The 18,541-nt window shown below is 36.5% G+C and overlaps 2 protein-coding genes across 4 annotated transcripts; both read right to left on the bottom strand.

The window, feature by feature from the left end:
• Nucleotides 1-574: 574 nt before the first annotated feature.
• Nucleotides 575-7,445, bottom strand: LOC113040242 (protein shisa-5-like). Of its 2 annotated transcripts, none has more exons than XM_026198573.1 (6): nt 7,365-7,445; nt 7,074-7,221; nt 6,027-6,186; nt 5,550-5,674; nt 3,291-3,503; nt 575-1,827 (listed from the first exon to the last, which is right to left on the bottom strand). In XM_026198573.1, the coding sequence occupies exons 1-6, from the start codon at nt 7,443-7,445 to the stop codon at nt 1,631-1,633; spliced, it is 924 nt and encodes a 307-aa protein (XP_026054358.1). In that variant the 3' UTR covers nt 575-1,630. The 2 variants fall into 2 exon arrangements, with proteins under 2 accessions (XP_026054358.1, XP_026054359.1); XM_026198574.1 differs by having other exon boundaries at nt 7,074-7,218.
• Nucleotides 7,446-9,508: 2,063 nt separating this feature from the next.
• Nucleotides 9,509-13,406, bottom strand: LOC113040240 (protein shisa-5-like). Of its 2 annotated transcripts, XM_026198571.1 has the most exons (5): nt 13,232-13,406; nt 12,863-13,019; nt 11,792-11,895; nt 10,741-10,932; nt 9,509-10,661 (listed from the first exon to the last, which is right to left on the bottom strand). In XM_026198571.1, the coding sequence occupies exons 1-5, from the start codon at nt 13,290-13,292 to the stop codon at nt 10,498-10,500; spliced, it is 678 nt and encodes a 225-aa protein (XP_026054356.1). In that variant the 5' UTR covers nt 13,293-13,406; the 3' UTR covers nt 9,509-10,497. The 2 variants fall into 2 exon arrangements, with proteins under 2 accessions (XP_026054356.1, XP_026054357.1); XM_026198572.1 differs by lacking the exon at nt 11,792-11,895 and having other exon boundaries at nt 13,232-13,373.
• Between the last annotated feature and the right edge of the window lie 5,135 nt (nt 13,407-18,541).

The following is an 18,541-nucleotide window of genomic DNA, read 5'->3' as shown; positions in this document are numbered from 1 at the left end:
TTCAAAATGCTTGAAAACTGCAGTTGTACAGGTCCTCCTGAAAAAGAGCAATCTTGATAACAACATATTGAGAAATGATAGACCGATATCAAATCTTCCTTTTGAAGGCAAGATTATTGAAAATGTTGTTTTCAATCATCTGAACTACTAATGAAACTCAAATGGATACCTGGACAATCGTCTATCTGGTTTCTGACCGCATCACAGCACAAAGACCGCACTAAAAAAGATAATAAATGATAAATGTCCAGGTATCCATTTGAGGGGTTTGATTAATGGCGTGGCTATTATATATTTGGAAATGGCTGAATCCTGCTATTGACCAATCAGAATCATTAAGAGTGTAGCCTAGTAAAATAAGGTAATGAATTTACCAATTTAAGAAGTTTGTGATTTCAAGATGCTACATGGAGTATGTATCATTCGAATATCTTGAAACGAAAATGTAGTTTTTAATTAAAATTAGTCAACAACACACAAGTATACTCACTTCCTGTAAACCACTTAACTTCCCCTGTGTAGGTAAACAAATGTTCTGCCTAAAATATTAAATGAGAATGTCTGACAATTTAACAGTGATGGCAGCACAATTTTTCTTTATTTGCGGTTGCAAACATTGAGATGCTTAGAACATTACATACATAGAACATTTTAACGTAAAACATTGATTAGTTTTAACATACAATACAGTTAATAAACCAAGAATGTGACCTGACACACCCAACAGGAATCTGTAGATTGTTGATACCTTATGACCTAACTTCATAACATGGGAGAGCATGTCACTGCATTTTCCAGAGCACCAAACAAAGCAGCCAAACAGCTTACAATTTCACCCTCTTTCTGACCTTGAGTGGCTTTTAATGGTTAAAAATAAGTGCTTCACATTATTTAAAGTCATTTGGCTTCCAGTCAGGAACGCATTAAGGCCATTGTTCCTCAAATTCAAATGCTTTTCAGACCCTCAAGAAAGAGTTCACAAGGGAAACATATAAAACGTGTTGACGCCTCCTTCATAAACATGGAATTTCTACAACAGCCAAAAGCCAAATTCCATAAAATTACCCAAACACACGGTGGGAACATTGTGTTTAAGGTGTCCACATGTAATTTTGCTGCAAAAGCTGAATTAAATAAGGCATATTCTGGATCTCTGAGCATGAGGACACTTATACAAACATTCACAAAATCATGAACCTGAACGCTAAGTGAATCGTGAAAACATCTAAACAGCATGCTGGCGTTGTTCAAATGCACCAACTGATTAAGTGTCAATGTTTTGTGCAAATTCCCAGGTTAAATAAAACTGGTGATATTTAAGGCGTTTAATGGCATTTCAAGTCGAAACGGTCTGAGGCTGGTAAAACATATTCCCTTTTGCTTGGTGGACAAAAACAAACAAAACGAAAACATTATATGGCTTGGAGTCACGCACAATAGCAGGAGTAAATAAAAATATATTGATATAAAATTAAGTGTAAAGAAAACGATGATAGCACACAAGCGCACATTGATAGCGAATCCCGATCATTTAATTCCCAACTCCGATTGGAGGATGCTGTCAACAGTAGATGTACATTGCGCAATTGTAGGATAAAACTACGTAACCATCAACGATCCAGGTTGTGGTTTAGTAGCCGGTCTTTGGTTGCTCCATGTAGTGGGGGTTGTAAGCCGGTTGAGTCGAGCTGTAGTCTGTTGGTGGGGGTGGGTGAGCGAAGCCGGGCTGAACTGGTGGTTGAATGGGGTACGTGGCCTGCCCGCCATCATACGCAGCCTGACTGTAGGGAACGGCTTGACTGTAGGGAACAGGATATCCTGGGCCTCCTGGAAACACATGCAGAATTACAGCTTCACTATGAGTCAATGAATTTGGGGGAACTGGTGGCCTAGTGGTTAGAGAGTTTGACTCCTAGCCCCAGTGTTGTGGGTTCGAATCTCGGGCTGGCAATACCACGACTTAGGTGCCCAGGCGCAAAACTTCTGCGGAGACGATGAGTCAGTGTCACCGACTTCATCTTCTTAAACCGAGAAAAAGGAAAATACTAGTTTATCAAAATATTAATATTATTAATGCAGTCTCCTTACTGTTTTTTTCCAGACACATTCATAAACATTACTTCTGCCGGTGTGCTGTGGCAAGCTTTATGAATGTGCTTATTTGGCTATGTAAGCAATTAAAGGCTCATTAAAATTATTTAAATGGATTATTAATAAACAAACGCTTAGTCGACTAATGCTTAAAATTAATGACTACTAGTTGACCAGAATTATCCTTAGGTGGCGACAGCTCTAGAAATAAGTACATTTAATTTCTAATTTTTTATTTTATGTTAAATCCAGAATACTCAAGTGAATTTCACACAGTTACGGTTTGTAAACTTTAGGCTACTCAAACAATATAGCACAGAAAAAAACTATGCTATGAGAGCATGTGGTTTATTTACAAACATCGAAGTAAGCAAGCAGACAGCTTGCGATCCTTTTTAAAGATAATATGTCTACTCAATAGAGTTATTACCCAAATAAACAGAGACCTTTGTACCTGATACACAATGATGACACAATACTAAACCCAACAACAAAAGCGTCCATAACGGTGTAAATACAACTCTAAAACAGTGAATAGTGTAAGTTTATTAATTATTCATGCCCCAGTGCATGATGGGAACAACAGTATCATAACTTTGATATTTTACTTGAATCCTTGTAAACATACATTTTCATTTCTAAAATTGAGTACTTGTATAGAATTTACTCTTTTTATATTATAATTATTATACTTACCTGAACTTTTAATGTAAAAATTACATTTGTTTTTCTGTACTATTTACATGACTATAAAATCTTTTTTTTCCCATTTAGGCATTAAACTGCCTTAATTTTAAAATACTATATCTTTGTTTACTCTGAACTTTCAGCGTCGTAACTTTGCAGAAATTGTTTATGCTCAAACAGCAACATTACACACTAAAGTTAAAAGTGAAATCACAATCAACCACCCCTTTAATAAATCAAAAGTGCCACAAGCAACATTTTTTTGTGTCAACGCAAATGAATCCCTGTCAACTTATTTACTGAAACACTCTTCTGAAATCAAAGAACTGAACAAGTGTCATACTCATGACTCACGAGTCATGAGACAGCGAAGGATTGCTAAACTAATGACAAATTATTGCTAAATAAAATCTTGCAACATTAACAGCATTTCCAGCAAAATCATCATGATTATTTTATATATATTGCCCATCTGCCTGAACTTTGTGTTGTGCAAGGTGGTATTATCTTACTGGTCTCCTGATATGGGGGTGGTGGTCCCGCTACATATGGCTGGCCCTGATATGGTCCTGTAGGCATGGGTTGTCCTCCATAAGCTGGTGTGCCACCGTAGCCGGCCTGAGACGGTATGGGCTGGTACGGTGGGTACTGACCTCCCTGAGCAACAGGCTGCTGAGGATACTGTGAGCTTACGACGGTAGTGGTTGTTGTTGCTCCCATAACAGCTGTAGAAACAATCAAACGAACATGAATAATGGGTTGAGGGATTCACAGTCGATGCATAACATACACATTATATGAAAGACTGATGCTTTTTTTTTTATGTTTCTAAAAAAAAGAAGTCTCTTATGCTCACCAAGGCTACATATATTTGACCAAAAAATACATGTAGTTTATTGAGCCTTTTCTTTCAACAGTGTTAAACTTCAGTTACTCTGCTCTTGGAGAGAGTTTCATTGTTTTGACTCTCGTAACTGAACACGACACGCAGTTTAAATGCCGAATGGAGGATGACAGACAGCAGCAGAAGAGTTTGTGAATTAGAATTTAAAACTCACATTAAACTATGGAACGTCTTCAGAACACTTGGAATACAGTGCATGAACATTTGGAGGCTTTAGAATGTTTTGGTGCATTTTCGTGGAGCTTAACAACACAGAATAGTATATTCACAATAGGCTATCGGATTTGGATCGGTCTCGTCTAAACAATACCCGATCCAACAGATCAGTATCGGAGCGGATACAGATACTCAGTATCGGATCGGTGCATCCCTAGGACAAACTGTATAAAAGAGTGTGCACACACTGACTTTCTCTGCTTGATTGAAAATAAAATCTGAAAAAAATCTTCTGGCATCAAAACCTTTCTATTTTCTTTTCATTTATTATATTATATAAAAGCCCTTGCTACGTGTACTGTGTTAAGCTAACTGAGGCCTGTTATAGCAATTATATTTCTTAGCTCTTTTTGTTGTTTTTGCTTGCTTCCACTGTCCTCATTTGTAAGTCGCTTCGGATAAAAGCATCTGCTAAATGACTAAATGTAAATGTAATGTTAAACCTCAAGACTTCTAGAGTGATTTCTCACAGAAGCAGCAGAAGCCACACCATTATGTTAGATAAATATTGGTGTTATATTAGCCACCCTGCTACAGATATCAGCACTGGCTATATCATGTAGCATTGTTAAAAAAGGTTAATTATATCACAATTGTAAATAAATAACTTGACAAAAACCCTAAAGATTATAATTCATGTTAACTGACAAAAACACCAATCCACCCTGTGAAGAAATGCGGTTCTGCAACCTCACATAAAACCAACAGCATATTTCCGGCCAGGGTTACTATAGATAACTACTAAGTTAAACAAACTAAAATACTTAATTATAAAAATTCTCATTTTCATTTAGTTTCAAATGGGCTAAAATATCTAAAACTATAAAGATTAAAAACTAATAAAAATGACACTTTAAAATCAGAAGGTGGAAAAAAGTAAGAATAAGAACGACTTCAAAATAGTATCTCAGTGATGCTAAAATAACGCTGCTTAAAGCAGAAAACAAATAAACAGGTTGCCTTTTTTAGCAGGTCAGTGAATTTAACAGAGAGTCTTTCATATGATGCACACACTTTTATAAACTTAAAAGAAAGGGGTAGTGCACTTTAAGTGCACTTTAAAGCTGTCATGTGAAAATCTTGTGACACAATCATTAACAGTGGCTGTAGCACTGCAGGCCTCTTCCTGTAGCACATGGGCGCTTCCTCCCCCTGTTTGTGGTTACTGCGGACACAGTGAGTCAGATTGGGTGGGGAATCCCAGAATGCTCCAGTATTCAGTTTTTCCACTCTCAACAGAAACATTCCAGCATTCGTAGCATAGGCTAAACGGTCAGAGAAAGTCTAAATTTGGGCAAAAGTGTTGTACCCTGTCTTACACATGGGTCAGACGGACAAAACATGCCCAGGTCATATTTTTACCCAATATTTAATAGATTCTGCATGAAAATATTCTCACTATAACACGTTCAGACCTTTAGACTTTGGTTTGTATAGTATACAAGACTAATATAGCAGATAATATTAGAGATTTTTGACCGTATTTCACATGGAAATAATGCTGCAATTAACATGGATTTTGTGAGATTCAGTTTGAGAAACTGGCAAATATTTTTCATTGGCTTCACATTTAAACACGTCACAATTACGTCATGTCTCAAATTGAAAACATGAACAAGAATGGATCCAATCTGCAATTGTAGACACTTACGTCTGGGTGTTCGGCACATTTTGTAGAGGCAGCAGCAGGGGCAGACGCAGCAGATGATGAACATCGTGATGAAGAGCACAAGCCCTGCTACGGTCACGCCGACCACGACATTCTTATTCTCATTGCTTTAGGACAGATCATGAAGAAGACACATTAGAAACACACTTTATTGGTTCATATGTGACCTAATCACGATTAGATCCAGATCTGAACATGGATTTCCTTGAAAAATGTAAATAATAGTCCTTGGCACTACCAAAACATTGCTGCACTGGGACATTAACTCAACCAATGGTTTCACAATCTGTTTGTCTGGACAAACAAAAATAAGTGTTATGGTTAGAAACTCTTTATTTCCAAAACCTAGTTTGGTGACTCTAGCTACACAGAAAGAGTAACCCGCAGCTGGGGCACTCTTGTTAGTATGAAACTATGAAATACATTTTTTTCAAACATGAGTGAAGTAAAACTGCTTACAAAAAACAGTCGTCTTGTTTCTCTTCGGATAACTTGGACCATGGATCGAAGCAGCAGTATCGGTTATCACACGTCCCACAACAGTATTGATTATACCGACAGTCTATGGAGGGCCTAAACTCACCATTGCTAGTAAAGTAGCTTTTGCAGTCATCATCGGCTAAACAGAAGCAAAAAGACAAGAAATAAACACAAAAAAATATATTATAAGGCTTGTTTAACCACAAATTAAAATGTATTATTCTATGTTACGTCACCCAAACCCAAGTTAGTTGGAATATGACATGGAACATAGCCATTTAGATTATTTGAATGGTACTTTTATGGCTTTCAAGAGTTTAATAGAGTAAATAATTGTCTGTTTTTCTTTTATGTAAATGAGCAGCACAGACTTTCTGCGACCGTTCATCTTTTGAGTTTTATGCACATAATTACATTTATTAAGTAATTAACTGTATTGCATCACTTGTGAGCTGATTTTATTTTAGAATGGTATAGGGAATCACATGAATTTCAAATATACGGAAACTTCCTAAGACTTCAAAATGATCAAACATTTCACATAGCCTACACAAAACTCGTGCAAAATTCGCATTGGATACTTCGATTACAATATCTATATGTTCAATACACTGAAAAAATAGCTGTAGAATTTGTTTTTAAAGAATAATTTCAAGCACACTGAATGACGGGTGAAATTTGTAAGTCGAAAGGCTGAAACTTTTTCAAAACGTGCTTTTTCAAAATCTTTTTGTTAATTTTTTTTTTTTTTATCATTTAAAAACTAGCACTAAAACTATACATGAAACATTAAATAAATAAATAAAAAACATTACAAATGACACAGAAAAGTCATGCTTTAGCACAAAGCAAAAACAACAACAAAATATAGCTTACGTGCTAAAAACACACATTTGACGTGCAAGCGCATTTCATGTCGCTTGTAGATCCAGATACTAAGCAGACGTAGTTTAACCAGAACAAATCGTCAACAAGAATAAGCTTAAGCCCTAAGAGTCCTTTTCTTTAGGTATTTTATTTACTTACCGAATGTCGCCGTGAATAAAACCGCAGACAGGAGCAGAAGAACTGGGACGGTGGACGCCATAACTCCGCTCTTCCGTTCAACCGCTCGCTCTGTGCGGAATCTGCGGATGTGGTAATTTGAGAAGTCGCCTTCAGCTCCCACGTACTGCTTTAAAAGTAAAGGAAGAGGGAAAGCACAGGTTTAAATGTTAACCACGAGACTGCTAAGCCTGTGAGAGACGTCACAGATGGATGTTTGCGAGCGTAAGATCACGAAACAACATGACACCCAACAGACGACATTGCACTCACAACAATGGGATTCAGTGGCTGAATAACGGACCGGAATTCTGTCACAAAGTGGATCTCACAATCCATAAATGCCCCTCCCATACTGGGGCCTTTATGGATAAAACGAAAACGAAAGTTTAGAAATGCATTTCACTGTTTATTTTCATGATTTTATATGTCAGAACTAAAAGTAGCTATACACACTGTTTGTATTCCAAACCTTAAAGACATGAATCATTTCTGTGATGAATTCCATGTGAAACCACCAGGACTTCAGTCTCCAGTGCACTTAAAGCTGCAGTAGGTAACTTTTGTTAAAATATATTTTTATATATTTATTAAACCTGTCATTATGTCCTGACAGTAAAATATGAGAAGGATAATCTGTGAAAAAATCAAGCTCCTCTGGCTCCTCCCAGTGGTCCATTTGCAGAAATTCATCCGCTCCCGTTAAGAAACAACCAATTGAATCAGAGGTGCGGACGTGCGGTCCGTAACTTTGTGTTCAAAATGTAGAAAAATATATATAATAAGCGAGTACACCATGAATCCATTTTCCAAACCGTGTTTTTAGCTTGCCCTGAATCACTAGGGTGCACCTATAATAAGTGTTTATATTCGGACTATTTTAAATTGCTTCGGGGGTACCGCGGCGGAGTAACCCAGTACCTTTGTGATTCTTCATAGACATAAACAGAGATAAGTAGTTCCGGCTACAATGTTCTTCCGCAAGACGCAAGCAGTTCTGTTTATTAACCGCTAGAGCGTCAAATGTTACCTACCACAGCTTTAAAGTCGGCATGAAATGAATATTCACTCTATATTAATTCTATATCGTGCGTTATTGTGAATTTATTTATATAAATTATTTATTAATAATTTCTATAATTAATAATTAAATTATTTATTTAATTACATTATTTATATATTTCATTTATGCATATTTACTTTTTTGCCTTGCAGTTTCGAATTAAAATCGTATAACTGTATCTTCCAATAAAGTGTCAATTGGATGCATACTTCACAATCTTACCAGAAGTAGGTCAGGTACTTAGTAGATAGATACTGTGAATTTGGACATACCACTGTTTTTGGCCTATACTGTATATAGTAGGAAACTATGCAGTTTTGGATGCAGCCAATCACATTCAGATCTGCCTCCATCCAATCAGCAACCAACTTTAATCGTTTGGTTTAATTCTTAAAGTCATTTGCAGTTAATATGCATCTTTTTTTTAATCAATTATTTGCAAGTAACCCTAATGACCCAAAGGAACATCTCATAGTCCGGTCATGCTTCAATTTGGACATTTCAGTAGTGTTGCATGCTTCTTGTGGGAATTTCCAAATTTGTGCCTATATTAAATCTTTAGCATTAATGATTCATTCTTTCGATCTAATTCATCTCAATGAACGCGTTCACATATGCTAATCTTAGATGTGGAAGTAGACAAGAGTAGGCGGCTACAATGAGAGGAGTGAACAGTTCAGTCAAAGAAAGATAGTTCTCACTTTCCATAGTGAATCAGCCACCCACAAGACATTGCGTCATTCACAACCATGTGCTGTGTTACTAATAAAAAATAAGTTATTTACATTCTGTTGCTCTGTCATCAAAACAGATATGAGGGACAAGACACCAAAAGAAGAAGTGTGGCACATGTCAACAGAGAGATGTCATTTAGAATCCAAATCAAATAAACATTTATTAATGAATTGTTCAAAATAATTTTGAGTACATTTTCAATATATCCTGACTTTGATTCAGTTTGAGGATAAGAAATAGCATTATTGCAGAGCTGAAATATATAATTTAAAGGAGAATAAGGTTCCCCTTTCTGGTACATGGTAAATGAGTTAGTTTTGGATGCCTAAAAAAAATGCCCAGAGGTGTAGCAAATGTTTCCAGTGTAAGTTAAATGAATTAGATATTTCAAATGATTTGGTTGTAAATTGTAAAGTGCTACATATTTCATTGCTGCAGAGATGAGTGTATTTTGTAAAACAATTGCAACTGCTCAGTTAATTGCCATAATTATCCCAATTGTCATTCGTTAATAGCATCATGTTCAAAACAATAATCTACTAATCTATGATAATAAGAGTAAAAAGCCTATATACAAAATAATATTTAAATGCATAAGTAAAAAGACTAAACACTAGACTAGATTGTTTCTTTTTTATTTGACCAGTAGGTTGCGCCATATACATTCAAGGTTTGGATGACTTTGTTGAGTTTGACATCCTTTAAATATAGTTTTCCCTTCTTTCAAGCATAAAAACATAAAAAACAGCAGTTAAACATTTACAAAATGTATAGCCGTTAAACAAATAGGCTGCTTCTCAAAAAAACTGTGTAACCTAAAACAATACAATAAGGAACTGTGAATGACAGTGGTTTCCCATAATGCTTTAACAAAGGTTGCTTTATCAAAAATGCAACCCTTTTTCCTACTTTGACAGCCATTTTGTGCTTTAAATCTTTCATGTGCATTTAAACTTGCTACAGAAAGTCAGTGGGACTCGTGACATGATTGTGGAAATTTTGTGACAGTCATTGTTGTTCAAGTGCGGTTGCATTTTTTTAGACCCTCAAAGGAAAAAAGCTCAAAATAGAAAACTTGTTGACACTTTGTTTGAACGGAATCCCCGTCACTGTCATCTGAAATGTAAACCCCTACACAATCATATTTATGAGTAACACCGTTAATGAAAATATGAAAACTCAATAACAGAGTTACGTAAACTGAAACGAAAGAACTTTACATTTTATATTGTGTAACAGTTCAGTTCAGTTTTAAAATAATAATCTAATAATTAATATGAAAGTAGAAAAAAAACAACTAAAACTGCATTAAAACAATTCACTTATTGCTTGTAGAAAGACTGAAATTGTATTTTCTTGTAAAACTAATCTTTGCTTTATTTACAATTCCCAAAAACATTTTTCCACAGTTTGCCACGGAGTGAAAACGAAACTGAAAGAAATTACTAAACGTAATAACGCAAAATAACTCAATTTAAAACCAGTAATAACCTGAGTCTAACACATCCACTATTTTTGTATAATCCACATTATTTTGGCCACATTCTGACTGCTTCGCGAAATATGCGTCAACCTCCACAGTCCAGCAGATTGACAGACGGTCGCGCTTTAGTAAGCGATGTTTGGTGGCTGCACGTAGGCGGGGTTGTAGGCCGGCTGATTCAATGTTTCTGAAGGCATATACATGACCCCCGGCTGGGCAGGCGGCTGCATGGGGTACATGGCCTGGCCTCCGTCATATGCACTCTGACCAGTGGGATATCCAGGACTCACTGGAAACAGAAAAAATTGATACTTTCCCAGAAAAGACTACTACATGGTTTCAGTCTGTCGAGTACTAGATGTTCTTACCGGCCACGTGATATGAGGGCGGGGGTCCTGGTGCATATGGCTGTCCCTGATACAGGCCCGTCTGCATTGGCTGACCATAACCCGGTTGAGTCGGCACTGGTTGGTATTGTGGGTACTGGCCCGCCTGCATTACAGGCTGCTGCTGAATGAAATGTGCATTTGAGATTGTAGTCACATGAGCTCCTGCCACAGCTGAGGGGGAAAAACAAGACAGAAATCAATTTACAATTCAATTTTACCAGCCCCCTAAATAATATATAATATATAATCCCCGTAATGGAACTGATCACCCAAAAAAAGAAAATATGCTGAATATTTGTTCACCCTCGGGCTGTCTAAGATGTAGATGAGTTTGTTTCTTCATCAGAACAGATTTGTAGAAAAATGTAGCATTACATCACTTGCTCACCAATGGATCCTCTGTAGTGAATGGGTGCCGTCAGAATGAGAGTCCATACACCTGATTAAAACATCACAATAATACACAAGAAATCCACACCACTCCAGTCCACCAGTTAACATGTAGTGAAGCAAAAAGCTACATGTTTGTAAAAAACAAATTCATCATTAAGACATGTTTAATGTAAATCCGTGATAACACTTCCTTTAGTGTAAAATCCATACCCATATTTAAAATAACTGTAAAATAACTGTTTTTGCTTGTAAGGGGTGCCTGGTCTGTGGTCTGTATTTCTCTCCCGATTCAGAAAAGAACGTTTTTTACTGTATAAAGCAATATTATGGATATTTAACCGGTTAAAAATGCCTTAATGACAAATTTGGCAGCTTTTGCTTCGTGAGGCATTAATTGATGAACTGGAGAGGTGTGGATTACTTGTGGACCATTGTGATGTTTTCATCAGCTGTTAGGACTCTCATTCTGACGGCACCCATTCACTGCAAAGGATCCACTGGTGAGGAAGTCATGCAATGCTACATTTCTACAAATCTGTTCAAATGAAGAAACAAACCCATCTACATCTTGGATGGCCTGAGGGTGAGCACGTTTTCAGTTTTTGGTGGACTAATCCTTTCACACTAAAACACTTACGTCTGGGTGTTCTACACATTTTATAGATACAGCAGCAGGTGATGAACACAGCGATAAGGATCACCCCCGTTATTAATGAGCCAATAACAATATTATTGTTTCTTCTGAAGGACAGATAAAACATGAAGCAACAAGCATTAGAAAAGCTCTTTAGCATATATTAGTATAATCTATAAAATCTAATGAATATATTAAAATCTTGTTAACACTTCATTTATTTAAATGCCATTTTTTATTAATTTAATTAAACCACACAGGTTTAATGAAAACACATTGGTTACTGCTGTGGTTAGTTTGCTTTGTGCTGGGACTATTAAAAATATACAATATCAAATCAGGATTCTGCAATCTATGCCACTAAAAAAATGTAAAGCATTTGTTTGCTTAAAATATTTGTTACAACATTTTTTTTTCCTTATTTGGTCATGTCCTGTCTTGCCTAGGCCACCATGTTAACCCCTTCAAAAAAGTTGCATCATGCTTCATCTTCAAGTTGACCTCTTTTTAAAGCAATGACTTAAAATGTTTGTTCTTTAAAGAACAAAGTGAGGGCTAAAAGCGCAACACACCAATCTGTGAGATGCATTTTGCAAGATGCATCACAAATAGAACACAGCCTCGGTAGGAAATGGTGGGAGGTGCGAGAAAAGATAAAAAAAAACCTCAGCCAACACGATCCGGAAACCAGAGATAAGAACAGGCCAGGTACATTTCAAGATAGGGCTTTATGTTTGATTAGACTCGTGATCAGGTTAGAATCAAAAACTGATATTAACAGTATAGGACACTTTAAAGTAGAAATCACTTGTACAGTCAGTGTCTCGGTTTACAGAATTATCACTAGATCACAGTTATGGATGATGAGGGAAATTAAACCATAAACTGACCCAATCATGAAAGTTGTAATTTTTGATGATTCAATCAGTCAGGTGGTTATTTGAAAAATGTCCTTTGTGTTCAGAAAGTGTAAGATAATCTTAGCCTACGACATGAGGGTGTAGAAAAAGAAACTTTAGGTGTCTAACGGACATCTGTAGCTATAGAAAATTGCATTGACTTAAAGGTCCTTACAAAGTGCAGAGGTTTTGATCACTTTCGGATAACTTAAAATATTCAGAGGAGCAGCAGTATCTGTGATTACAGGATCCACAGCAATGCTCCCGACCATAGCAGTTAATCCAATTCTTGAACTCGTTATTAATGTTCAAGTAGCTCTTACAGTCATCACCTAAAACCAAACACAAGAACAGCAGAAAGGCGACAATCAAGAGAAAGGATTTAAATGCTATTAACATTAACATTGTGAAGTAGCTACCGTTTAATCAAGCGCTGAATAAATGATTTTTGTACCTGGCAGCCATCGGTAAACCGGCCCAAAACAAGTTTAACGTGTTACTTTATTTTATTTTATAAATTTTTATAACATTTTGTCTAACTTACCAGCTTTTACCGTGAATAAACCTGCAGAAAGGAGAAGAAGAAGCGCTAAAGTAGACGCCATCGCGCAGCTCTTCCTCTATAACAACACTTTCTCTTGGTGCCTGAGGAAGCCTATTTCCAAATCTGCTCGCGCAGCGTCCGCGTCTCGAGACGCAATGACGCTTCTTTACTGTTTTCGGTCTGCACGCAAACACTTGGAGGAAACGAAAGCGAAAGGAAAACGGTCAAAAACTTGTTGAATATGTCAACTAAAACATTAACCAATGCAATCAACATTTGTTTGTGATTTGTTACAATATCCCAAATCTTTTTTTTTTTAAGAACAGAAGTTTTATTCTAACATACACAGCAATGCCGTTCAAAACTAAGCTATGACGCAGTGTCACGTGATCCTTGAGAAATCATTCTAATGTGCTGATTTATTATCAGTGGTGAAACACTTGTGCTGCTTCATTTATTTATTCAAAATAGAAAAATCTTTACTTTCACTTTTTTTTATCCATTTAACACATACTTGCCGAATAAAAGTCTTAATTTCTTTAAAAAAGAAAAAAAAAAGAAAAGGATCATGTGATAGGGAAGTGTGGAGAAATGATGCTGAAAATTCAGCTTTGCTTATTAAAATAGAACATTTAAAATTATTGCGTTAATATTTCACAATATGTATATATATATGCTTGAGGTGATGAATATTCTATTGTTTGGTAATAACAGATGGGATTTATCTTTTTTTCCCTTTACTTTTTAAAATGATAAGTTTCTTGTTTTCAGTGTCTGAGTCAATCGTCCCATTGCAAAATATTTCTCGTTGCTCACTGTATTTCACAATTAATGTTCTCAAAACCTCACACTATAATTACGCAAGAGTGTATTCTTGGCATGTGAAAAAATAGTTATGCAGCTGTTTAAGCACAAAACAGAAAAAGAAGAAGTTTAGGCATTTTTAAGAGCTCTGGCTCTCTGCTTCAACTCAAATGTTAATTATCTGCTAGTTGCTGTCTTGCTTGCTGGAGCCGGTGTCCTGAAATATTCCAAGTATAGGTGTCTGCAGGAAAGTAATGGGAGTTACCAGATCAGGGTGTTTTTAGACCATGATACCTGATTGGCTGACGTCATAGTGATGGTAGGTTTAGGGGTGGGGTTGGGTAAGGGGGATCATTTTGATTGCATGATTTAAAAACACCCAGCAGTCTGGAAACATCCACAAGGTCAGAAACAACCACTTTTGCTCTGCAGAGACCTAAGTCACCAAATATTCGGTGTCTGAGATATTCGGTGTCACTGGGAGGAGCATAGTCAAATCAAGTCAAGTCACCTTTATTTATATAGCCCTTTAAACAAAATACATCGCGTCAAAGCAACTGAACAACATTCATTAGGAGAATATTAGCTGCGTTTACATGGACACTACTAATCCGATTGTAATAAGACTAGAAGCACAATCAGAATAGAAAAGTCACATGTAAACACGTCAATCGGATTGAAGTGGCATTCGGATTGTAAAGGGTGGATAATCACTTTTGTAATCCGACCGAGAGGACATGTAAACACTTGATCGAATTGAAAAACTGAATTTGGAAAGTACTGCTCATGTGCAGTGACGTAGAAACGTTCTGGACTTTAGAAAGAGGAAGCGAAACTAGACCGCAAGGGATATCTGGGTATTTTTGTAAAGGCTAGAGGCATTTGACCAATGTCTCTTATCTACACTGAGACATGACTTCAGCTCACACCCTCCCCATTCAGAGTTTAGCTTCTTCTTCTCATCTGACTCGTCTTATTTAATATTTACTATTATTTAATTTTATTTCAAGATACTTAGTATTTTTATATACTTTGTACTCTTATGAACTTGTACTGAACCACCACCCACCGTCTGACTTTGGATTGAATTCTGCATCGATACATTTAGTGGACAAAATGCAATGGGAACAGATTATTTATATCCATTGCAGAATAGGTCATTAAAGAACGATCCCCATGTTTTTAATATTAGTAGAATATCCACCAACATTATATCTTATATCTTTTTTATCCATTAAATATGTTTTATTAGCTCATGCTTAGTTTGATTCCCTTTTATTATCTTGATTCCGAAAGTGTAGGTTTCAGGAACAGTATGTAGTAAAACTTTAAAACTGGTCAAATAATTCAACATATGAATCATATAGAATACATGTTATTAATATTGTGCATTTGATTTGATTTGATTCACCACTACAGTGATAAAGTACATTATGTTGGCCATCATACACACAATCCACCGTTCCCTGCATTGGATTAAAAAAACTAAATCAAAACAAAAGTTACCCATGTCTTCTTGTATCTGTGCAATAGTGGGCTCATTTATATTTGTAACAGATACATTAAATACAAACAAACAGCTTCTCCACACGAACCGCAGTCTGTTTGTAAGCGGTCATGCACTTCCATGTGACACATTTTTTAAAGTTGTTACTTCCCAAGAGTCTTTATATTGTTCCTCATTTCTCATTTCCCACAGGTTTGCCAGCCTATAACAGGCTACACACTTTAAATTATATACTTATCAAACATCATACTTTTAATAGCAAAACAGAAGATTGAGAAAATATTTAACAGCTGTTGGCCCATTTATTTGTAGCTGTTCTAACGGTAGGCTACCTCTGGCAAATCAGTGGCTCTAATCATTGAATAAACATATAACACCGGAAACAATTTATAACATTTTGTGCACAAACAAACAATTATACTCTAAGCTTGTTTAACTTCGTTCGAAATGAAATGTAATTCGAAAAGTAATGTAATTACCTTGTTAAAAAAGCTTTTGTGAACCGGTGAAAACGTACTAATATTTTCAGAGTCGTTTCAGAGCGTATCGAAATGTATGAATATTCATGTTTACTCCGCCCTGTGATACCAAATATCTCAGACAACAAATATGTCAAAACGCTGGAACACACACCCGAAGGCGGGTCTTAAAGGTGCAATAGATGATTGTCTTCAGAAACATTTTTTTGTTATACTGGTTGAAAGTCTCTTCACATCCCGATAGCAATCATTAAGTTAAGTGGTTTAACGTGCATGAACTGTGTTCCAATCGATATGATCCCTACACCGTGTTCATTGCTCCCTACTCCCTGAGCAGGGGTTTACTACACTTCGGAACATGGTCTGGAATTGGGAACCGCTGATGTAGCCTATTGTAGTAAAGTTGTCTGGTATTCTGGTCTGTGAGCGTAAATGCATTCAGGGGGCGTGGCTTTGGATAGCGATTGTAGGGATGGTAGGATGTATGCTTTCAATGCTAACAGGCTAATATTAGCATTTTTCAAGATCTCCTATTGCACCTTTAAAAATTACAAGTAGCCTAGGCTATAGTAAATCTGTTGAACTTTCTGTTAGAGACTTAAAACGCGCTAGAATTTATTCTTACCAGAACTATAAAAATAGGTATAAAAGCAGGTAAATTAATTAGGCAGAGATGTCCTTGCGTTATCCTGTGGGCAGCATACAAATGTTGATTAATAGGCTCGGAGAAGTATTTATCACCTCCAAATGTTGATTTAGAATGTTACAAGTTGTGTAGCAATTCAGGTGAGGAAAGACTTTGTTTATTCTCAGAATAATAATAAAACAAACACAATATAACCATGTAAAGGCCATTCATGCGAGCACATTTAAACTGAAAAGAATGCTTTAATTTGAGCCACTACTCCACATAGAAAAAAGAAAAAAACAGACATGCCAACTAGTTATTGACCTGTTGCAAATACACTACTGAAGCGGATCGATATCTTCTTGGTAAAGCGAGATTCACGTGAGGGAATCAGTTCGACTGATTCATTGAAAAGATCTGATTGGACAGATTCATTCAGAAATAACAGCCAAGGAGTACATTTTAAAGTTCATGCTTCATGTCTTTATAATTTGTAAGTATTTTCATGCAATATTTAAGGTTTAAGGAATTAAAACAACCATTATATTCATACTTTAGAAATACTCAAGTAACAGCCGGAAAAAATAGGATATAATGAGATGTTCCTATATTGTACTTTTCAGGTGCTTTAGCTGTATTTTGAATTACCGTATTGACCCGAATATAAGACAGTGTTTTTTTCTTGGAAATACATCTGAAAAAAACACGGTCGTCTTATATTCAGGGTCTAGAATTTGACAAAAAGTGGCACCAAAAACACATAAGAAACAGAAGCAGAAGTCCCAGTGAAGTACTTCACCTTCACATCATTGTCTTTAAAATAATCCTCTTCCTTCAGTCTCCTGTTCTCCTCCAACAAACAGTTAATTTCTGCACACTTCCTGATGTTCTGCAATGTCGTCATTTGAGTGTACATCATCCATTTGTGAAGCATCATGTGCTAGTGGTGCAGGTACAGCATGATCCCTGTGACAGCTGCAGTCTCCTTGTACTCCGGTTAAACCGTCCAGGTTACGTTGCTTTAAAGGGTTAGTTCACCCAAAATTTTAATTAGGCAATAAATTACTCACCCTCAAGTCATCCTAGGTGTATATGACTTTCTTCTTTCAGACGAACCCAGTCAGAGTTATTTAAAAAAAAAATATTTGGTCTTTTAAGCTGTTTAACATCACTCAGCAGGTGTTGCATGCATCGGTCCAATAAGTTAAATAAAATGCACCCATCCATAAATAAAATGTCCCACACGGCTCTGGGGCATGAACAAAGGCCTCCTGTACGAATCAATGTTTATTTGTCAGATAAATATCCATATTCAAAACGTAATTATCACATTAATGTAGCTTGAGCCAACAGTTATACACAGAAGCAGCTCTGGGAGGACGATGAGGTCAGCATCGTCTAGTCGCCGCGTCCTCCTTGACTTTTACATGGTTTCGACTAGGTCCTGTAGACTGAACTGTGTTAAGAGTGCCAATCTCATTATGGTTCTGTATGTGAAACTTGACATACTTAGTCGATCCAGGATCCATCGCTGTAACACGGCAAGGTCAAAGTGAACGAATCTCGGCTACTCAGGTAACCTCGTTGCTTGTCAAGATTCTGAATGGATAATTACAAGCGCTGCCTTATATAGAATGGGATCCCCTCATATGTTGTGTGCTTGAACGCCATTGGCCAATTTCACTGGCTAATTCACTAAGGCTTCAGTAGTATCTGGAGGAATGGGGAAACCCATAAGCATTGTAATTAAATGTCCTGTTCCCTCATCTCAGGGAATCAAGGTTACATGAGTAACCAAGAGATTTTGCTGTAACCACAGTTTAACCATGGTATTTGTAGCATAACTGTGGTTATACAAATTGCGGTCAGTACGCCCCCCAAAAAAACCATTG

This window comes from Carassius auratus, chromosome 22 (genome assembly GCF_003368295.1).
Source record: "Carassius auratus strain Wakin chromosome 22, ASM336829v1, whole genome shotgun sequence".
NCBI classification, from domain to species: Eukaryota; Metazoa; Chordata; class Actinopteri; order Cypriniformes; family Cyprinidae; genus Carassius; species Carassius auratus.
The sequence above is the reverse complement of the archived record's forward strand: the minus strand, read 5'-3'. Positions and strand labels throughout refer to the sequence as shown.